Source organism: Mustela nivalis, assembly GCF_964662115.1.
Source record: "Mustela nivalis genome assembly, chromosome: 7".
NCBI lineage: Eukaryota > Metazoa > Chordata > Mammalia > Carnivora > Mustelidae > Mustela > Mustela nivalis.
In genome coordinates this window covers 82,303,022-82,327,302 of record NC_139026.1, presented here as the reverse complement: position 1 = coordinate 82,327,302, position 24,281 = coordinate 82,303,022, and the positions used below count along the sequence as shown (strand labels likewise).

The 24,281-nt window shown below is 35.8% G+C and overlaps 1 protein-coding gene across 2 annotated transcripts in view; it reads left to right on the top strand.

Annotated features, from left to right (window-relative positions):
- TWF1 (twinfilin actin binding protein 1) overlaps positions 1–24,281 on the top strand; it is a 37,311-nt gene that overhangs the window by 2,892 nt on the left and 10,138 nt on the right. The window contains exons 3-9 of one of the 2 annotated variants that reach the window (XM_082742283.1): positions 1,591–1,769; positions 2,761–2,856; positions 4,730–4,834; positions 6,480–6,605; positions 6,861–7,011; positions 7,170–7,291; positions 8,524–8,623. In XM_082742283.1, the coding sequence (XP_082598409.1) occupies positions 1,591–1,769; positions 2,761–2,856; positions 4,730–4,834; positions 6,480–6,605; positions 6,861–7,011; positions 7,170–7,291; positions 8,524–8,623 (879 nt within the window). Of the gene's footprint in view, positions 1–1,590; positions 1,770–2,760; positions 2,857–4,729; positions 4,835–6,479; positions 6,606–6,860; positions 7,012–7,169; positions 7,292–8,523; positions 10,693–24,281 lie in introns of those variants that run through there. The other variant, XM_082742284.1, reaches the window with a different exon arrangement.

The window sequence follows — 24,281 nt, the reverse complement described above, 5'->3', positions numbered from 1 at the left end:
GTTTGAAAATATGCAGTTGTTGTAAATACATATTACCACACTTAATAGGAATAAACATATACTGTAAAGCAGCTTATTTTAGGAATATTGAACTAAATTTTAAAAGCCATCACTTCCTAACTGACTAGATAAGTGACTAAAATGGAAAAGTTTGTCTAACTAGGATCACTACAGAAGGAAAATCATATTCTTTCCTAAATCATTTTCTGATCTTACTTTTTGTTTTAAGGAAAATTTTTAAATAAGGAAATTATAAAGAATAAATAAAACAACAAATACTTCCATCTCCTCTTAATAACTGCTAATGTTTTAGCATATTTGCTTCAGCTTTTTTTAGACTTAATATTTTTGTGATATAAGGGCGCCCCATTTAAACTGTTTCACTTCCTGACCTCCTCTTCCTGAGGCAACTATATTAGGAATTTTCATATTTCTGCAGTTCTTATATGTATTCCTAGATAGTGCTGTTTTGAGTTTTTAAGTTCATGTAAACTGATGTCTTATTCTGTGTCTTTTTTTCTCTAAACATTATTTTTGTAATTAGTTTTGACAGTTCACTATTTTTTTTTTAAAAGATTTTATTTATTTATTTGACAGAGAGAGATCACAAGTAGGCAGAGAGGCAGGCAGAGAGAGAGGAGGAAGCAGGCTCCCTGCTGAGCAGAGAGCCTGATGTGGGACTCGATCCCAGGACCCTGAGATCATGACCTGAGCCGGAGGCAGAGGCTTAATCCACTGAGCCACCCAGGTGCCCCGACAGTTCACTATTTTTAAGTTTCATATATAATATAATAAGATATAATTCATCACATATTCTGTCATCATTCTCTTAGTGATGAACACTTTGGCTACTTGCAGCTTCTATTGTTCTCACATAATGCAGTGAACGTATGTGCAAAAGATTTTTTATGTGGAGAACATTCACAGTTTTACTTGATTCTGCCAAATGGCTGCACCAATTTATGCTTCTGGACAAAATGTTTTATTTGTAGCTTCATGGCCAAGTAAGCACTAAACATGGTTTTAATATTTCTTATTGCACACTTCAGTGTTTCAGGAATTCTGCCTTTGAACAATAACACATAATACATATTTTGTTGATAACTTACAGCATAAACATTTTGGAAGATAGACTATAATCACCTATTCTTCAACTGTCCAACTCAACTGTTTTAAAATATGAATAAAATTTTATCATTTGTTTCTTGTGTTTTTTAACATTTTAACCATGCTAGTCATAAAATTTTCCTGTTTTTTTTTTTTAAGATTTTATTTATTTATTTGAAAGAGCAAGAGATCACAAGTCGGTGGGGCGGTGGGGGTAGAGAGAGGGGCAGAAGGAGAAGCTGACTTCTCCCTGAGCAGGGAGGCTGGTGCAGTGCCCAGGAACCTGGGATCACAACCCGGCAGCCGTTGTCACACTCCAGGCAGCCGCTTAACTGTCTGAGCCATCCAGGTGACCCCTACTTTAACTCCTTGATGTGAATAATAGTAATAGAGATAACTGTATTATTAGCTTATTCTTTTCTTCATTACCATTTGGCATTTTAAAACATTTCATGTATCTTTTTTAAAAATTGTTCTTCATAGAGAAACTTGTGATTGGATCATGTAGTCAGCCCTCAGATTCCTGGGATAAGGATTATGATTCCTTTGTTTTACCCCTACTGGAGGACAAACAGCCGTGCTATATATTATTCAGGTTAGATTCTCAGAATGCCCAGGGATATGAATGGATATTCATTGCCTGGTCTCCAGATCATTCTCATGTAAGTAATTTCTTTTGTAACTTGTTTAACATTAAATGCTAGAATTTTTTTTTTTTTCCTGAAATATTCCTAGGCCAAGAGAAAGTTATGAAGCAATAGTTATTTCCCATAGAAGGGAATGATCATGAAGAAAATCCTTCTATTGGTAATGTGGAATCAGGAATAATGTACTTAGATTCAGAAGTCTTGCCTTTCAAATGAATAGAATTATTACTGATTTTAAATTTAAATATCTTTAGCAATTATATATAAATGACTATGCTCTGACATTAATACTTTGAATACTTCTGAGACCTAATTGAATATTATAGTAAATATTCTTAATAGCTACCATTCAAATGATAGGCATCCACGCAAATATTTTTTTTAAGAAAGTTAGCAGACTGCTTCAGAGTACTGGATTTGACGATTCAGTATTATAAAAATATTTCTATTGGTTGGCAGTTAGTTACCTTTAATAGTTTTCAACAGTTGCTATTAGATTCTTTAATAAGAGTTTATATGTAGTAGTTTTCATCTTTGTGTTCCTCATAGAATGGTATATGCCATACATGTGCCATGAACATTTGATTCTTAAACAGCTTAATTAGTAACATCTGATCTAGATTTGCAAGATCAGATGTTACTACTTAAGCTGTTTAAGAATGTAAAGTGTCAGTATCCAGGTTACTTCAAGTGATGTTTTGTTCCTCATATTATAAAGTAGTATTTTAAGTAGTTTTTTTTTTTAATTCTTGAACTCATTGTATACTTTGAGAAGTGAGTAATTTTTAAAAATTTATTTTCCCACTTTTTGTAAAATACAACCTACTATAAATTGAAATCTACCTTAATAGATGAAGTTTTATGATGGCTATTTATACACATATACTTCAGCTTTATCACAGTTTGTTTATTGTGCTTGAAGATTTTAATACCTTTAGAAAGTACTTTCTCTTGTAGTAATAGTTTTCATCTGTAAACTGCTAAGTAAACTTTCACAACTTACTAGGTTCGTCAGAAAATGTTGTATGCAGCAACAAGAGCAACTCTGAAAAAGGAGTTTGGAGGTGGCCACATTAAAGATGAAGTATTTGGAACAGTAAAGGTATAAAACTTATATTTTTATATATGTGGATTCTACATGTTGCAATTAAACGAATATAAGAACTCCTAGGAATGGGTAATTGATTGGAAATCAGACTAATGAATCTTTAAACATAAAAAGAAGAGAAAATATTACTGTATTTCATATGATAAGCAAGTTGACTAAAACATGTACTAATCCTTTTAAAATAGGTTGGAATATCTTTCGTTAGTCTTTAGGAACTACACTATACCTTAGAGATCATCTAGTTTAACCATTTAGTTCAACCTTTTCATTTTAAGGATAGGGAAACAGGCTCAGAACAATGAGAGACTCCTTGAAAGAGATGGTAATTTTTAGATATTTTTGACATTTATTAGTTAAATTATGATTAAGAATTTGTTGCAAATTTATATGGTGGGGTATCTGGGTGGTTCAGGTCATGATCCCAGGGTCCTGGGATCAAGCCCTACCTCAGCTCCCTGCTCAGTGTGGACTCTGCTTCTCCCTCTCCCTTTGCTGCTTTCAAATCACAAAATTTCAATGAAAAAGTAGACTTTTTTAGAATATTTTATTCTTTTAAATAAGAGCTACAATCAGGGGACGCCTGGGTGGCTCAGTTGGTTGGGCGGCTGCCTTCGGCTCAGGTCATGATCCCAGCGTCCTGGGATCGAGTCCCACATTGGGCTCCTTGCTTGGCAGGGAGCCTGCTTCTCCCTCTGCCTCTTCCTGCCACTCTGTCTGCCTGTGCTTGCTCTCGCTTCTCTCTCTATGACAAAAAAAAAAAAAAAAAAAAGCTATAATCAGGGGCACCTGGGTGGCTCAGTGGGTTAAAGCCTCTGCCTTCGGCTCAGGGCATGATCCCAGGGTCCTAGGATCGAGCCCCACATCGGGCTCTCTGCTCCGCAGGGAGCCTGCTTCCTCCTCTCTTTCTGCCTGCCTCTCTGCCTACTTGTGATCTATGTCTGTCAAATAAATAAAATCTTTGAAAAAAAAAATAAAAAACCCTTAAAAAAAAAAGCTACAATCATTTTCTATGAGTAACTATAGAGAAATTATATAAATTATTATAATAAAGAATTCAGAATCTGAATGTGTTATTATTTTTTTTTTTTTTAAAGATTTTATTTATTAATTTGACAGAGAGAAATCACAAGTAGACGGAGAGGCAGCCAGAGAGAGAGAGAGGGAAGCAGGCTCTCTGCTGAGCAGAGAGCCCAATGCGGGACTCGATCCCAGGACTCTGAGATCATGACCTGAGCCGAAGGCAGCGGCTTAACCCACTGAGCCACCCAGGCGCCCTGAATGTGTTGATTATTGAATAGTTATAAGGCAGATTTCCCCAGAATGTTAATTACAATTGTCCTATAGACTTGAACATGACCAAGATCATCATGTGACTGGCATCATCGCCAACACACTCATACCTATTTAAGTTAGAAAACTTTAGGAAATGAGTAAATACTCCCCTTTAAGATTTTTTGAAGCCTATACAATAGAGAATTTTTGAAAAATAAGAAATAGTAAAATTCTTGATACTATTTTTTAATCAAAATATTTTCTGGGGTGCCTGGGTGGCTCAGTCATTAAGCATCTGCCTTTAGCTCGGTCATAATCCCTGGGTCTTGGGATCAAGCCCCACATCTGGCTCCCTGCTCAAGTGGGAAGCCTGCTTCTTCCTCTCCCATTCTCCCTGCTTGTGTTCCCTCTCTCACTGTCTCTCTCTGTGTCAAATAAATAAATAAAATCGTCAAGAAAATTTTTTTCTGTTAAATTAATAATTTTGTTTTTCCTAGAGTGACTTCATGGAGATTTTCTAGGGAATAACTAGTAACAATAACTAGTAACAATCCATTCTAGGGAATAACCAGTAACAATCCATTTCTGTTTACAGGAAGATGTATCATTAAATGGTTATAAAAAGTACTTGGTGTCACAGTCTTCTCCTGCCCCCTTGACTGCAGCTGAGGAAGAATTACGGCAGATTAAAATTAATGAGGTAAATTACAGTTTTGATATTCTTGCAAGATTTTAAGTGTTTGAAAAGATATTTTTAATTATAGATATAGAGGTAACTAGAGAAGTAAGTCTGGTAGCTTGCATTTATTCTGTATAGTTTAGAGACAAGACTATGTGCTCAGTGTATTTTCAGGAAAAATGTTAAAAGTAAATATTAAAATTTGTATGAATTTCTTAAGTAGCTTTCTCCTATATTTGTGTGTTATCAGAATAGTTAATCTTCCTGTTGAAGTACAACTTTTTTTTAACTTTGTACTTCAAATACTAAATAAATGGGGAAAATGTGTGTTACCCATTTAGGGCAAAAAATTCTATCTAATGAAGTTGCTGAAGCAGGTTTGTTTTGTTATATTCTATTATTTTATCATCTTATTTTGTTTGGTGACTAAAGAGAGTAAAATGTAAATCCTATGAGATATTTAGTATTTCCAGAAGCTCTATAAATGAACTTCAATGGACACTACATGGATACGTATGTATATATGGGAGATGGTTTTTTGAGTACTTGTTTAGCTCAGTTATGTTAGAGTCAATAAATTTCATCCGTATTATAGTTTATCATATTTCTAATGTGTTTACTGCAGCTCTTCTAGTTACAAGTTAGAATAACTACTATATTTTTACTGAAATTTTATAGGAAAGAACAAGTAGCAGAAATCACTATTCCCTAGTCTGAGTAACCAACTAGTAGGAATCAGTCTGGAAAGTGATTGAATATTATTTAATATTAACCTGATAGCAAGGATCTATCTTTATATTATTTTAACTCAAGTTATTTGAGTAAAGGTTTTTATGTGATTTTTTTTAAGTTTGATAGTTTGTTTTATTCCTTGCAATCAGAACCCAGAGGATCGTATTGGGGTATGCATTTGCATATGTTTTATGATGTTTTCATTATCCAGTATCATTTATGCTGTAGAATCTCCATTCGTTTTTTTTTTTTAAAGTAAAATTTCTATTTGACTTTCTGTTGCAACACTGCAAATGAGACCCTATACTAGCTATCATTTGAGTATACAAGTCTTAAAACATGTGCATTGAAAGCTTTCTTGAAGTACTCTTCTAGTAATGAAAGCTCAAAGTCTGGAACTTCTGCAGTAGTATAATTTGTTGAGCTGTGTTGTGTCTTTGTATACTGTTCGTACTCCTTTCGATTCAATGCATGGTGTTTGTGTTGCATTTTGTCTAACAGAACAAAGTAAAGTTTGGTACATATTGTATAGATACCACACTGTTCATAAATTTTATCAAGTAAAATTTTGTAATTAAAGGTGTAATCTGAGGACACTTGCAGGAACTTACATAGTTCATTGCAAATGTGCCAAACCAAACATAGAAACAACCTCCCCTCAATGCCCCACTAACACTGCATACTCACTCAAGTGTTCACTCCCAACATTTCATAAAGATGTGTCATGCACTCTGCATGTTGACAGAATGCTAGCAGACAGGAACAAACGTGAAAAATTACTTGGCTTTTTAAGTTCATAGTATTTAAAGTGTTAATTTTACTTACATTAAAATGGATAGGGTGGAATGGCACTTGATAGAGACTGGGTTTTCTTATCTTTGCTGTATGACTGCTAAATGCTAAAACTTCATTAAGTTAAATTTGTCATACTTAGGTACAGACTGACGTGGGTGTGGACACTAAGCATCAGACACTACAAGGAGTAGCATTTCCCATTTCTCGAGAAGCTTTTCAGGCTTTGGAACAATTAAGTAACAGACAGCTCAATTATGTGCAATTGGTAAGAGATACATGGTGATTATTATGAAATGGCTGCTGTTGCTGGTGACTCATGGCTTATACAGGGTTTATTTTTAATGGATTTAAAATTGTGTCCTGATTTTTTAAATTAATTTTCTTAAAATTATGTGACAATGTGTTCATTATGAAAAGTCAATCCTATGTAAGTTTCCCTTTGTTTCCTAGGTTTTTTTTTTTAATTATAAATTTGAAATTGCTGTGTATCTGTTTTAATGAATGTATTTCTTATTGACAGGAAATAGATATAAAAAATGAGATTATAATTTTGGCCAACACAACAAATACGGAACTAAAAGATTTGCCAAAGAGGATTCCCAAGGATTCAGCACGTTACCATTTCTTCCTGTATAAACATTCCCATGAAGGCGACTATTTGGAGTCCATAGGTATATAATATATTGTCTTACCATGTTTTTTTCAGTTGGCTTACTGATTTTTTAGCACTGTATTATCACTTCTTGCTCAGAGGACTTACAGTTCTGTGAGGCTTAGTATTTGCTTTAATTGATGTATGGCTAATTGTATTTACTATTTTAACTTACAGTTTTTATTTATTCGATGCCTGGATACACATGCAGTATAAGAGAACGGATGCTGTATTCTAGCTGCAAGAGCCCTCTGCTAGAAATTGTAGAAAGACAACTACAAATGGATGTCATTAGAAAGGTAAAATTACCTATCTATTTTTAAATTTCAGGTTTTCTTTGATCTTTATTGTCTTTTCCATGTAGTTTGTGATGTATTATGATTTATTAATGGATGTATTTTTTTCCTTGTTCTCATCATAAATCGTTAGGGTCTTCTCTAAGTTCTTGAGGGTGATCTGTTATTTCTCCAGTATCCTTATAGGTCTGTACTCTCTAATATGTAGCCATAAGCAACTATGGCTACTTAAATTTAAATTAAAATTAAGTAAAATTTAAAATTCAGTTTCTTAATTACAGTAGCCACATTTCAGGTGTTCATTAGCTACTTGTGGCTAGTGGCTACTGTCTGTATTGGACAGTGCAGAATTTAGAGAACATTTCCATATTGCAGCAAGTTCTGTTGGACAGTGCTGCTAGTGCTACATACTTGTGATTGTCTCAACAATTGCTATGAATAAGGAACTGCAGTCTCCATTTATAACTGAATCATGGATGGATGAGAATCTAGTTGTTGAGAAAGGAGGGAATGGGCATAAACATTTGAATTTGGGGAGCTATGCTACCGATTTTATTAAATTTATTTTCTTAAATGCAAATGAGGCATGGGGAAAGATACAGTTTATTCTTGAGCCTTCAGCTCATTAAAACACAGGTCCCTAAAACTACCAATATATTAGGTACTGAACCCTTCAAGCTTTTTAAGTTTAAGGTTAGCAAGGATTGGCTGACTTTTTCTACTAGAAGACCTGATAGAAATTATTCTAGGCTTCACTATGCCACATATGGTCTTTGTTACATATTCTTGTTTATTTTATTATTTTATGTTTATATCCCTTTAAAAATGTAAAACACTCTCTAAATTCAGGCCAGATTTGGCCCTGTTTAGATTTCAAGTGACTCAAGTAACAAAGGGGCCGATGAGTAAGGTTTCTTGATTATGTATACTGTACCAAAGCAGAACAACCTGAGAATATAGTGGTAGCTTCTTATACATTAGTTAAATAGGAGAAGAAAGAGGGAACCAGTTAGCAAATTATTATTGCTGATTATGTATTCAACTAGTGCACCCCCCCAAAGGTGAAAGTGAAACTATTTACATATGGTCCTTGATACTCTCTTCTCTTGCTAGAATGGGTATTGTGTATGTATTTGTGAGCTTTCACACCTGAAAACTGGCTCCTTGCTTGTATTCAGTTTTGAATGTTGTCTTTTTCATATAGGATCACACCTGACTGATTCCATCTCTTACAGATCGAAATAGACAATGGGGATGAGTTGACAGCAGACTTCCTTTATGAAGAAGTACACCCAAAGCAGCATGCACATAAGCAGAGTTTTGCTAAACCGAAAGGTCCCGCAGGAAAAAGAGGAATTCGAAGACTTATTAGGGGTCCCGCTGAAAGTGAAGCCACTGCTGATTAAAATCATTATATTAAGCATTACAACACTAGTTTTTTAAAAGTCCAGCTTTTAGTACGGGAGAACTGAAATCATTCCATGTTGATACATAGTAGGGAAAAAATTGTACTTTTTGAAAAATAGCACTTTTCACTTCTGTGTGTTTTTAAAATTAAGGTTATAGAAGACTCATGATTTCTATTTTTGAGTTAATGCTAGAAAAGGGTTCGACATAGTGATGTTTAATTTTGTCACAATGTTTTCACAGAGTAATAATGATTCCATACTTTACACATTTCTTAAAATTTTATACAGTTGGGCCAATTCCAGAAAGTCTAACGACTCAAAGTAAGATACACTCCTTCCTACTATTTAGTGAGACATCAAGTTTTTTTCTTGAAGGGAGAAAGACCTTAAAATATTCATACTACTTAATGAATATGTTAAGGACCAGGTTGGATTATTTTCTCAGTTGAGAACTTAATGTGCCTAGGTAAAGATGAGAAGTTGCTGACTCTGAGAAGAAGTTCTTAGCTCTCAGGTGATGGGATCATGTCTGCAACTTTTAGATTCAGTGCTTTATTGCAGCAGTCTTTTCTATTTGACTTTTTTGTTTTTTTTAACTGGCATTAGAATTTCAGAAGATCACTTCATTCTGAATCCTTAAAGGTACCAGATACTTTCTATACTGCAGGATTTCTGATGACACTGAAAGGCATTTAAACAGCTTTAGTAAATTCTCTTTCTAGTGCTTTGAAGTTTTCTTTTCAGAAGTAAGTCATTTCATTATAAGTAGTTTGAGGCTAAATACTTATGTTCAGATTGAATATTAAATTAACATCATTAAAAAGAAAACAAAACTAAGGTCAACAATGTTGAAAAGCCTTAAACATCAAGATTGATTTTTTCTGCAGAATCCCAGAACTATATATTAATAGGCAAATTGTGTTCTTTATTATTTTTGAGGAAATACTCAGATTTAATAAAATTATCTGAAAGTCCTAATACTTATAAGCCTAATATAAATTAAATACTTAAGAAACTTTTTCAATTTATATCTTATTTCAAAACACATTTAACTGTTTAAAGCTTTGCATTTTCAGTTACGACCTACATAAATTGAGCCTTTTTTTTTTGGATACTTGAAATAGGGAAGAAGATAGAACACTTGGTCATGTTAAATCTGATAAACCTGCTGCAAGAGCCATAACTTTGAGAGTTTTCTAAATGAACTGTGGGGATCCAGGATTTAGAATTTCTTGATCTAAAAACTTTATGCTGCATAAAACATTAGAAATGCACATTTCATAGTATAAAATATGAAACACATTTTTATACCTTATTATCTAAGGTACTATATGCACCTTTCAAAAATTCAATGTGTGTTCAAGTAAAGCATATTAGAATAATGGGTTGACAGGATTTTTTTTTCTAGAGTTAAGAGTATTTGTGTGGGGTTTTGTTTGTTTACAAATAATCAGACTATAATATTTAAACATGCAAAGTAATTGGCAGTAATGTTGCACTTGTTTACTAAAGATACACTTTAAGCCGTTCCATGGGTGCCCACATAGACACACATACACACAAATTACTGCAGTGAGAATCCTAGAGCTGTGTTGCAGACAATAGCTGAAGCCTGTATTTTCAATCTGAAAGAATGTAAAACCTGTCATGAAGGTATAAAATAATTTGGTGGCGAATGTTTTTCTGTACCATTCATGTGCAATTATAGTCTAAATTCTACTACACTACATGAAAGTAAATGGACATTCCAGAATATAGATGTGATTATATAGTCTTAAAACTAATTATTATTAAACCAAGATTGCTGAAAATCAGTGATGCATTTGTTATAGAGTATAACTCATTGTTTACAATATGTTTTAGGTGACATCATCATAACAATAGAAGGTGATCAAAGTATTCCAGGTAAATTTATATAGCAGTGAAGAATTACATGCCTTCTGTGGACATTTTATAAGTGCATTTTATATTGCAATAAATTTTTTTCTCTTTAAATTGTGTTTTAAGTTGTTTTCTAGCATAAGGTTTTTTGAATGTTTGGATAATTCTGCATAATGCAATATCTGGTAATGGGCTAGAAATCTCATTGATGTATGCATTTGCTAATTCCCCTATCTAAATCAAGGATTTTAAATATTTTGCAACCTAGGCAAGTTGTGCTTCATTTAGATTAGAACTTCCCTACTGCTGCAGCAATAATGAAAATGCCATGAGTTCTACCGTTACTACTGCGATAAAAGCCCCCCTGTACAATAGGATGACCAACAAACTTGAGGCTGTACTCTTCAGTTACTTGCCACTCATCCGACAGATACTGAATGCACTCTCGTGTAGGATTCACTACCAGACTGATCTTTTGCTAAGCCTAAATTACAAAAGATGGGGAGTAGTCCTTGAAAGTGCTTATTTTAGAAACTTAACTAGAGTTAAAAGTTCTTTAAATTACTTCTATTCAGAACTATAATGTGCCTGAGACACATATTGTAGTTTGGTATATATCCTTTGCATACGTGGCCATACATTATAAGGATGAGTTTCTTTTTTCTTTTTTTTTTTTTAATTTTTTAAAAAATTTTATTTATTTGACACAGAGATCACAAGTAGGCAGAAAGGCAAGCGGTGGTGGCGGGGGGGGGGGGGGGGGGGAAGCAGGCTCCCTGCTGAGCAGAGCCGGATGCCCGGCTTGATTCCAGGACCTGGAGATCATGACCTAAGAGGAAGGCAGAGGCTTTACCCACTGAGCCACCCAGGCGCCCAGAGAGGTTCTTTTTAATAAAAAGTATAGGCTCTGGGGCGTTATATACAGAGATTTTGATAAAATGATGGACCCTATTTTGTCATTTATTTCATAAATGAGTCATGTGTTGCCAAGACTGGGTACAGCTTGCCTTATGATACCAATTATATTTTTCCCCATTCAGTCAACAAACTTCTTTAATACTATGTGCTGGTATACAGTAATCAATAGAGATAACATCTCATACAGAATAAAATCTAGTTCTTCACTGTTGGTTGCCCATTCTGCATGACGTGGTTCACTGCTCTCTCCACCTCGGTCCGCTGGCTCCAGTTCATCAGCTGTCTGCTGTACCTCTGACAGGCCGGGAACGCTGCAGCCTCAGGTGCACTGAAAGTACTGTCCCCTCACTGGATTACTAATCCGGGATCTGCCTGTGGTTCCTACTTCACTCAGGTCTCTACTCAAGTGTCATCTCCTTAGAGAAGTCTTCCCTGCCATCCAAATCAGATTGTACGCCCTGTCCTCACCTTAATCCTGTCTTACTTTTCCTCAAAGCACTCAGGAGTTCCTGATCCATGCGTAGTTTGTCTCCTCCACTGAAGTACAAGCTCAAAGGGGGAAGGGACTTGGCTTTATTCACTGTAGCATCCTCAGCATACATAGCTGAGAACAGTGTCTAAGACAGTGGATACTTTATTTGTGGAATGAATAAAAGAAGGAAAGATTCTACCTTTCCTGGGACAGTGGGGGAAAGGAGCGCATCCTAGCAGTGGTGGGGGTAGCCCAAAGGCTCTGGTTTTTTCAGCACTGCATCCTGGCCAAAGCAAGCATCACCGACGCTAAGAGAGCCTCTCATCCTCTGCACCCTGGTTTCTGCCACAAGGGACTAGTAGCAACTCATTGCAGAGCAGCAAGTAAGGAACTTGCCCTCACCCCAGTGGTGGTCTCTATTCAGCAGACTGCTCTGGAAAGGCCAAGACCAGCCTCTCTTCAACTGCCAGTGCTGCTCTACCACCATCAGCATTTGCTAGGATTCAGTCAGGCTGTGGTTCCTGGATGCTTAATGGGAAGAGGCAAGCTATGAATGCAGGTTAAATGATTTCTTAATTTCCAATATCAAGCTATATGGATTAAACAACATGGGTCATATCTTTGTGTGCATGTGTGTGTGATGCCACTTACTGGCTAAAGGACTGAATTGGTTATGTATTCTGCCATACCATAAACTACCCCCAATATTCAGTGGTTTAAAACAACAGCAATCATTTCCCACAAGTCCACAGTTGGTTGACCTCTCACGTTCTCATATATCTGGGGTCATGGCAGTGGCAGTGTTGTGAGAGAGGGTAATACCAAGGACTCTCAAGGCCCAGGCTAGGAGCTACAAACATCACTTTTGGTGTATTCTCCTGAGTAAAGCAAGTTACAAGTCCATCCTCGATCTAAGAGCTTGGGAAATAAACTACCTCCTGATGAGAAAAATTGCAAAGCCAAATTGCAAAGGGCATGTATGTAAGGAAGAATTGACAATTGCAATTTAATACAATGAACATTAGGAAGATGTTACTTAACATTTGGGGGCATCGATTTCCTCAATAAAAAGATAATAAATAATGTTTTGACTACCTTGTGAGTACTCTGATGCCTTTAAGCAGAATTTTTCCCCTAGTTTTCCTCAGAAGGAGATTTGATCTGAATTATCCTTTAACATAAACTAGGGGAAAAATTTGGCTTGAAGGCGTCGGAGTACTCACAAAGTAAGCAAGAGATATAGATCAAGATCTAGGAAAGATAGAAATCCAAAAAGATGTACCCAATATCTGGAGGTTGCTATTTCTCTGGGGGTAGTTGCCATTTCTGGAAGGAGCTATAAATAGGCCTGTACATGTAGTGAACATCTTTTTGTGTGCTTATTGATCATTTGTACATATTGAAGAAACTTCTATGCAGCACATTTACTCCTTTTTCAATTGAGTTACTTTTTTTTAATTGAGTTGTAGGAGTGCTTTCTATGTTCTGGGTAAACAGATTCTTATTACATACATAACTTTCAAATACACCATTCTTTTTTTCCCCCAAATACACCACTCTATGGATTGTCTTTTCACTTCCTTCATAAAACTTCTAGACCTTCTTGTATCTTTTTTTTTTAAGATTTTATTTATTTATTTGATAGACGGAGATCACAAGTAGGCAGAGAGGCAGGCAGAGAGAGAAAGAGAGGAGGACGCAGGCTCCCTGCTAAGCAGAGAGCCCAATGTGGGGCTCGATCCCAGTACCCTGGGATTATGACCTGAGCCGAAGGCAGAGGCTTTAACCAACTGAGCCGCCCAGGTGCCCCTATTCCATTCATTTTTGAGTTAATTTTGGTATATGATGTGAGGTAGGGGTCCAGCTTCACTCTTTTGCTTGTAGGTGTTCAGGTGTCCCAGCACAATCTGTTAAAATGACTGTTTTTTCTTCCTTTGAATGGTCTTTGCAAATCAATTGACCATAAATATAAGAGTTAATTTCTCAATTATTTGTCTTTATGCCAGTAACACATTGTCTTGATTACTGGCTAAATGTCTTGATTACTGTAGTATTATAGTAAGTTTTGAATTCAGGAAGTATCAGTCCTCTTTTTTAATCTTTTTTGATCTTTTTTTAAAGATTATTTTGGCTTTCTCTTTCCTTTACATTTCCAAGTGAATTTTAGGATCAACTTGTCCTTTGCTGCAAAGAAACCAGCTGAAATCTTGCTAAGGATTGTACTGAATCTGTAAATCATTTAGAAAATATTGCAATCTTAACATTAATGCTTACAATCCATAAACATAGATAGTCTTTCCATTTGTCTTTAGTTTCCTTCAACAGTGATTTGTAGAGTTTAGTGTACAATCTTATACTTCTTTGATTAATTTATTCCTAAGTATTTTATTTTTTAATGCTATCATCAGTGAAATTGTCTTCAGATTGCTCATTGCTAATGTATAGAAATACAACTCATCTTCATGTGTTGATCTTGTATACTGCAACTGTGCTAAATTTGTTTATTAGCTCTACTAGGGTTTTTTTTTTTTCTCCTTTGCACATGTGGATTCCTTAGAGTTTTCCATCAATGAGACATGTCATCAGCAAATAGGTAGTTTTACTTTCTTTTCAGACTGGATTCCTTTCTTTCCTTCTCTTCCTTTCTTTTCTCTTCCCCTTCAATCCTCCTCCTCTCCCTTCCCCCACTTCTTCTTTTGTTTTGTGTGATAGTCCAGCTAAAACCTCCAGTACCACATTGAACAGAAAGGGCAAGTGTGGATATCCTTGTTGTGTTCCTGATCTTAGAGGAAAAGCTTCCAGTTTTTCACCATTAAGTATGATGTTCTGTTTCTTTTTTTTTTTTTTTTTAAATAGATGTGCTTTATCAGATTGAGGATGTTACCATCTATTCTTTATTTGTGAGTGAATTTATCATGAAAGAATACTGAATGTTGTGAAATGCTTTTTCTGCATCTATTGATAAGATCAATCATGTGGTTTTTGTCTTATTCTATTTAAATGGTGTAGTAGTTACTGATTTTTAGATGTTGAACCAACCTTGCCTTCCCAGGATAAATTCTACTTGGTTTTGGTATATAATCCTTTTTATATGGATTTTTCTACTTACACATGGCACTGCTTTTGCTGCATCCCATAGTTTTATTTTGTGTGTGTTTTTAAACACACAGAGAGAGAAAGTGTGCTGTGGGGGGTGGGCATAGATAAAGGGAGAGAGAGAATCCTAAGTAGGTTCCATGCCCAGAGTGGAGCCCAACACAGAGCTTGATCTCACAATCCTGATAGCATGATCTAAGCTGAAATTGAGAGTTAGATGCCCAACCAACTAAGCCAGCCACGTGCCCCTGCTGTGTGATTTTCATTCATCTCAAAACATTTTATAATTTGTCTTGTGATTTCTTCTTGACTTATCAGATATTTAGGAATGTGTTGTTTAATGTATACATATTTGTGAATTTCCCAAATTTCCTTGTTTAATTCTTCTAATTAATTTCTAATTTAATTCTTCTGTGGCTGGAGTATAAGCTTTGTATAATTTCAGTCCCTTGAAATTTATTGAGACTTGTCCTATTTACTGGAATTGGTAAATGTTATTTTATTTGGTAAGTGGGTCTTTGCAAATGTGACTAAAGTAGGGATTTTGAGATCAGAAAATTATCCTGGATTATCTATGAGGGCCCTAAATACAATAACATGTATCCTTATAAGGAGAGGCAGAAAAACTTTGACTACAAAATTAAGAACAGAAGTTAATGTTAAGATGGAGGCAGAGATTGAAGTGATAATGCCACCAGCTAAAAATGTTGGCAACCTGTCAATGCTGGAGCAAGAAATGGATTTTCCTCTAGAAATTTTGGAGGGGTTGTAGCCATTTCCACATCTTGATTTTGCTCAGCAATACTGATTTTGGACTTCTAGCCACTAAAATTTTGAGGCAATTTCTATTGTTTTAAGTCTTCAAGATTGTGTACTTTGTTACACCAGCCGCAGGAAAATAATACCCTTCTCTTATGGACTAACATACGGTTTATCCTAGAGAATTATTCATGTGCAGCTTAGAAGAATGTATATCTTGCTTTTGTTGGATGGAGTGTTCTATTGGATGTGAGGTCTATTTGATTTATAGTGCTATTTAAGTATCCTATTTCCTTGTCATCTTTCACCTAGTTGTTCTATCCATTAAGTTTGGCATTAAAGTCTCCAACAATTACTGTTGAATTATTTATTTTCTTTCTCAATTGTGTCTGTTTTGCTTCATGTATTTTAAGATTCTGTTGTTAGGTGCATATCTGTTTATAATTGTTCTATTTTCTTGATAGGTTGACTCTTTTAGCATTACAAAAAGAGGTTCTTTGTCTACAGTAAGAACTTTAGCCTCAAAATCTATATTGTCTGGTATTAGTAGAGTAACTCCAGTGCTTTTTTCGTTACTGTTTTCATGGTACATCTTTTAAGTCTATTTACTTTCAACCTATTCACATCTTTACATATAAAGTGAGTCTTTTTTAGACAGAATACAGTTGGATCATGTATTTTTATTCATTTTCCAATGCTTCCATTTAGTTGGAATGTTTAATCCATTTACATTTAATGTAATTACTAAGAAGGTAGAAATTACATCTGTTATTTTGTTATTTATTTTTCTACAAGTCATCTTATTTTTGATAGTCATTTCCCCTATTCCTGCCAATAGATATATTTTCATGTAGTATTTTAATCTCTGTATCATCTCTTTTCCATATTTTTAGTTATTTTCTTACTGGTACTCTGGGAACTACAATTAACATCTTATAAAAATCTAGTTTAAGTAATATCAACTTAATTTCAATAGTTTCTGTATAGGTCTGTACCCTGTCCCCGTCTTTGTGCCATTATTGTCATACAAATTACATCCTAATACATGGGATACCATCAACACAGATTTATAATTATTGATTTATGTACTTATTTTTTTAAAGATTTTATTTATTTATTTGACAGAGATCACAAGTAGGCAGAGAAGCAGACAGAGAGAGAGGGGGAAACAGACTCCCCACTGAGCAGAGAGCCCAAAGCGGGGCTCTATCCCAGGACCTGAGATTACAGCAAAGGCAGAGGCTTAACCCACTGAGCCACCAAGGCACCTCTGTACTTGTCTTTTATTTTTTTAAAGATTTTATTTATTTATTTGACAGAGAGAGAGATCACAAGTAGGCAGAGAGAGAGAGATGAGGAGAAGCAGGCTCCCTGCTGAGCAGAGAGCCCGATTCGGGACTCGATCCCAGGCCCCTGGGATCATGACCTGAGCCGAAGGCAGAGGCCCAACTCACTGAGCCACCCAGGCGCCCCTGTACTTCTCTTTTAAATAAGAGAGGAGAAAAAGAGTCACAAACAAAATATACATTTATGATATCTTTTATATTTACCTATGTAATTGCATTTACTAGAAAATTTGTATTTCTTTCTATGGCTTTGAGTTACTCTTTAAGTGTCCCCTGGTAACAGCCACAAAGATTAGGGCACCAGACAGGATTTGAGCTCTTTTCTGGATGACACCAATTATTACTATACCATAGGACCAGGAACACAAGCTCCTCTGCCTCCAGAGCCAGGCAGTTCACAGATGTATCCTGGGCAGCAGCCACAAAGATCAGGGCACCACACACATGTTAAAGCCCCCTTCTGGGGATACTGGTGCTCTAAAGCACAGAAAAGGGAGAGCATAAAGATGGTGCCCACCAGTTTCTGTCCCTGAAGAATGTTCCAGCTGGCTCCAAGATGTATTAAATTAGATACTTGCCCTTCAGGCCAGAGCTTTATTACAAGCAGGTGAGCCACCTTCACTTTAAGTCTGGGTGGGTAAAACTGGCTGCCTTTGAGCTGAGTTCTGGGTTAGGTGAGTCCAGATGCACAGGACTATTAAAAGCTATCTTGCTGATTGCTACAATCTATGAGTCTGGGATAAGACTTTTTAAGTCTAGGGATAAGACGTTTTTCTCAAAGCTAGATGTTTCGGGGGCTCATCTCTAAGATACAAGCCCTAAAAGGTTAGGTACATGATGGGGATTCAAACCCTTTGCTCTTTGCGGCGAAACTCTGGGTTTTGAGCTTTCTCCTGGTTGTGGATCTCTGTGCTGGGGTTGGGTGTTTAGTGAGATGTGTTCCCACCACTCCCACCTGTTTTGACATGCCTTTCTTCATATTTGCCTGATGTGCAGTCATCATTCAGACAGCCTTTAGGTTTTTTAAAGAGGAAATTTTTCCATATTTAGCTACAGATTCAGTGTGTCTATGGGAGGGTCCTATGCTGCCATCTTAAATCTGGTTTTCATGTTTGGCGCTCTCGTTTTTGTAGTTGGCACCCAGGAGATGCCTCTTAATTGCCCAGCTCTGATTGAGCATGGGGTCTTGTGTCCTGGGTCCCAAGGAACTGTGGCAACTGGAGAGATAGTTCTTAGCAGGCTGCCATTCCCAGGACATTTGCACAGAAAGCAGACTGAGGCACACTCCCCAGTCTTTCTGTGAAGGAGGCCTCTGTTTATCCGGAACTTTAAGGGTCAGGAGTCAGGTTTATCACACACATAGTGAACTACAAAGCTGCTCTCAATGAACACTGGCTGTGAACACAATCTTGGTGCTTTCCTATTGTCTTGCTCCAGCTCACTACTATCTCCGAGAAAAGAAATTATTCCCTCCTCTGGAGCCCCAGTATTTATGACTGCTGCCCAGGGGATACTACCGGATTGCCTAAGCAGTGAACTTACACCTATAGTCCCATAACACAATATAAATTTGCATACTTTTAAAAGCTGCAGCCTGAGGGCCTGGCCTTCAAATAGCCTGAATCTACATGCTGAGATGTTCCTCTTAGGGAAACTGACAAGTGCTGGCACATCGTCAATTACTAGGAGCTTTTAAAAATATAATAGGCTGATTGATTGAATTAGCACAAAGTTTTGAGAGATGACAAAGAGTTGGGTCAGGGTTGAATGACAAAGTTAGGCTTCTACACAAGTCCACTCCTTGACTGGGAGAGATGATTGTTTCATCTACTGTTAGAAATCAACAGAGATGGGGCACCTGGGTGGCTCAGTGGGTTAAGACTCTGCCTTTGGCTCAGGTCCTGATCTCAGGGTCCTGGGATCAAGTCCCGCATAGGGCTCTCTGCTCAGCAGGGAGCCTGCTTCTTCCCCACCCCTCTCTCTCTGCCTGCCTCTCTGCCTACTTGTGATCTCTGTCTGTCAAATAAATAAATAAAATTTAAAAATAAAGGAAATCAACAGAGGGTTAAGCAAAATGAAGAAACAGGTGAATATGTTCAAAATAAAAGAACAATAAAATCTGGAGAAAAAAAAACTTAAATAGAGATAAGTAATTTGCCTCAGAAAGAGTTCAAAGTAATAGTCATAACAATGCTTGCCAGACTGGGGAGTGGAGTGGATGAACACAGTGACAATTTCAACAAAGAGGTGGAAAATATAAGAAAGTACAAAACAGAAATCATAGAGCTGAATGATACAATTATTAAACTGAATAATACACTAGAAGGATTCAATACTAGAATAGATGAAGCAGAAGAAAAGATGGGTCAACTCAAAAAGAAGGCAGTGGAACTCACGCAATCAGAGCAGCAAAAAGAAAAAAAAATGTTTTAAAAGGTGAAGATAAGGGGTGCCTGGGTGGCTCAGTGGGTTAAAGCCTCTGCCTTCAGCTTAGGTCATGATCCCAGGATCCTGGGATCTAGCCCCACATCGGGCTCTCTGCTCAGGAGGGAGCCTGCTTCCTCCTCTCTCTCTCTGCCTGTTTCTCTGCCTACTTGTGATCTCTGTCTGTCAAATAAATGAACAAAATCTTTAAAAAAAAGTGAAGATAACTTAAGGGGCTTATAGGACAACATCAAACAGACCATTGCATTACAGAAGTCCTAGAAAGAGAAGAGAGAAAGGGGAAGAAATATTGTTTGAAAAAGTAATGGCTGAAAACTTCCCTAACCTGGGAAAGGAAATAAACATCCAGATCCAGAAGCCCAGAAAGTTCTAAATAAGACGAACCCAAAGAGACCCATACCAAGACACATTATAATTAAAATATCAAAATTCAAAGATAGAGAAAGAATGTTAAAGCCAACAAGAGAAAACTTGTTACATACAAGGGAACAGCTACAAGAGTATAGGCAGGTTTTCCAGCGGAGATCTTGCAGGCTAAAAGAGAGTGGCACAATATATTAAAAATGCTGGAAGAAAAAAACCCCACAAACTTCCAACCAAGAATAGTCTATCTGGCAAAGTTATTATTCAGAACTGAAGCAGAGAGAGAGTTTTTCAGATGAGCAAAAGCTAAAGGAGTTCATTACCACTACATTGGAATTATAAGAAATGTTAAAGGAACTTTAAGCTGAAAAGAAAGTGCACTACTTAGGGGCGCCTGGGTGGCTCATTCATTAAGCATCTGCCTTCAGCTCAGGTCATGATTTCAGGGTCCTGGGATGGAGCCCTGCATCGGGCTCCCTGCACTGCAGGAAGCCTGCTTCTCCCTCTCCCACTCCCCCTGCTTGTGTTCCCTCTCTCGCTGTCTCTTTCTGTCAAATAAATAAATAAACTCTTAAAAAAAAAAAAGGGAAAGGGCACTAATTAGTAATAAGAAAACATGAAAAAATAAATCTCACTGGAAAGTTTTATATATAATAAAGGTAGTGGATTAATTATCACTTAGAAACCTAGTATGAAGTTTAAAAGATAAAAGCAGTAAAAAATAACTATGATTGCAATAATTGAGACACATAAGATAAAAAGACATAAAATGGAACACCAACAGATGTTGAAAACAAAAACAGAAAACCACAACAACAGCAACAGAAAATAGAACCAGAAAACATTGGAGGATAGGGAGACTACAAAATGCTGAGCTTGGGAATAGGATCCAACTTAAGTTTTTTTCAATTTAAAATAGACTGTTTCAAGTTGTTATACGGAAGCCTCATTGTAACCACAAAGCAAAAACCTATAGTAAATACACAAAAGATAAAGAGAAAGGAAAATAAGTATACCACTAAAGAAAGTCATCAAACCACAAAAGAAAAACAAAAGAGCAAAGGAAGAAGAAAGGAACAGAGAGGAACTACAAAAGAAGACAATAAGCAATTAGCAAAGTGTCAATAAGTACACACTTATCAGTAATTAATTTAAGTGTAAATGAACTAAATTCTCCAATCATAAGACACAGAGTGGCTGAGTGGATAAAAGCAGAACAAAAACAAAAAAAAACAAGACCCATCTATATACTGCCTACAAGAAATCACTTTAGACTAAGGATGTATACAGAGTGAAAGTGAAGGGATGGCAAAACTTACTGCATGTCAATGGAAGCCAAAAGAAAGCTGGGGTAGATCTACTTACATCAGATAAAATACACTTTAAAACAAAGACTGTAATAAGAGATAAAGATGGATGTTATCTATGATAAAAGCAACAATCCAACAGGAGGATATAACATTTGTAAATATTTATGCATCCAACATAGAAGCACCTAAAGACCTAAAGGGAGAAATAGACAGCAACACAAAAATAGTAAGGAATTTTAATACCCCATTTACATCAATGGATAGATCATCCAGACAGAAAATCAGTAAGAAAACATCAGCCTTACATGACACATTATACTAGATTAATTTAACAGATTATATATATGTATATATATAAAACATTCTATCCAAAAGCATCATAGTACACATTCTTCTCAAGTGCATGTAGAACCTAAGATAGATTATATGTTAGGCCATAAAATAAGTCTTAATAAATTTAAGAGGACTGAAATCATATAAAGTATCTTTTCCAACCACAACAGTATGAAACTAGAAATTAATGACATGAAGAAAACTGAAAAATTCACAAATATGTAGAAATTAAGCAACATGCCACTGAAAAATGAATGGGTCAAAGAAGAAATAAAAAGATAAAAAAATATCTTGAGACAAAAGAAAATGGAAATATAACACAAAAATTTGTGAGATGCAGCAAAAACAGTTCTAGGAGAGAAGTTCATAGTATAAATGTCTATCTCAAGAAATAAGAAAAGTCTCAAATAAACAACTGAACTTTACATCTTAAGGAACTAGAAAGAGAAGAACCATGGACACTCAAAGTTAGTAGAAGAAAGGAATAGCAAAGATAAGAGCAGAAATAAATGAAATAAAGATTAAAAGACCCATGAAACTCAAATCTGTTTCTCTCAAAAGATAAATAAAATTGGCAACACTTTAGCCAGACACATGAGGAGAAAAAGGAGAGATAACTCAAATAAATAATATCAGATATAAGAGAGGAGATGTTACAACTGATTCCACAGAAATATAGAGAATCATGAGACTACTACTATGAATAATATACACATACAAATTGGACAATTTAGAAGAAATGGCTACATTTCTGGAAACATATAACCTACCAAGACCAATCATGATGAAATAGAAAATTTGAAGAGTAAGTTATTAGTAAGGAGATTGAACCAGTAATCAAAAGCCTTCTATGAAACAAAACTCCAGGACCAGATGGTTTCACTAATGAGTTCTATCATACATTGAAAAAAGAATTAATACCAATCCCTCTCATCCTCTTCCTAAAAGGAACTCTTCCAAACTCATGTTAGCATTACCCTGATACCAAAACCAGACAAGGATGCCACAGAAAAAGTACATTTCAGGTCAATAACCCTGATGAACAAGATATAAAAATCATCAATAAATACTAACAAACTGAATTCAATAATGCATCAAAATGATCATACACTGGTCAAGTAGGATTTATTCCAGGCATGCAGAGATGGTTCAACATCTGCAAATCAGAGAATGTGATACACTACATTAAAAAAAGTAAGAATAAAAATCATCTTGATAGATGCAGGAAAAAAAAATTGATAACGTTCAACATCTGTTAATGATGGAAACTCCCAACATATAAAAACTCTCAACAAAGTGGGTATAAAGATCCACAGCTAGCATCAACTTCACGGTGAAAAGTTGAAAGCCTTTCTTCTAAAATCAGGGAAATGAGAAAGATGGCCACTCTCACCACTTCTATTCAACACAATATTGGAAGTCCTAGTTAGAGCAATTAGATAGGAAAAAGAAATAAAAGGCATCCAAACTGGAAATAAAGACGTAAAACGGTCACTATTTGCAGACGACCTATTACATATACCCCAAACCCCAAAGACTCCAGCAAAAAAACTGAGAACTAATAAGTGAAATAAGTAAGTTGCAGGAAAATACAAAATCAATACACAAAAATCTCTTGTGTTTCTATACACTGATATGAACTCTCAGAAAGACAGTAAAGAAAACAATACCATTTACAACTGTATCAAAAAGAATAAAATATCCAGGAATAAATTTAACAAAGAATGGGAAAACCTATCTATTGAAAACTACAAGATGATAGTGAAAGAAATTGAAGACACAAAAATGGAAAGATATATCGTGCTCACGGACTGGAAAAATCAATATTGTTATAATAACCAAAATGTCCAAAGCAATCTACAGATTTAATGAAATTACTATTAAAATAATGACATTTAAAAAAATTTAAAAAAATATTTTATTTATTTATTTGACAGAGAGAGATCACAAGCAGGCAGAGAGGCAAGCAGAGAGGGAGAGAGGAAGGAGGCTCCCTCCTGAGCAGAGAGTCCGATGCGGGGCTCAATCCCAGGACCGTGAGATCATAAACTGAGCTGAAGGCAGAGGCTTTAACCCACTGAGCCAGCCAGGTGCCCCAAAATAATGATGACATTTTTTGAAGGAAATAGAACAAATAATTTTAAAACTTGTATGGAAAGACAGAAACCCACATCGCCAAAGCAATCTTGAGAATAGAACAAAGCTGGAGGAATCATGCTCCCAGATTTCAAACTACTTTACAGAGTTACAGTAATCAAAATAGTATGATATTGGCACAAAAGCAGACATACAGATCACTACAACAGAACAGATGCTCAGAAATAAACCCATGTACATATGGTCAATTAATTTATGACATAAGAGCAGAATGTACAATGGGAAAAAGACAGTCTCTTCAATAAGTGTTGCTGAGGAAACTCGACAGTCACATGCAAAAGAATAAAACTGAACTCAACTACTTTACACCACATACAAAAATTAACTCAAAACAAAGACTTGAAATTAAGACCTTAAACTATAGAATTCCTAGAAGAAAACATAGGTATTAAGTTCCTTGACATAGGTATTGGTGATGATATTTTGAATCTGACATTAAAAAAAAAGGCAACAAAAGCAAAAACAAACTATTAGAACTACATCATATGAAAAAGCTTTTGTACA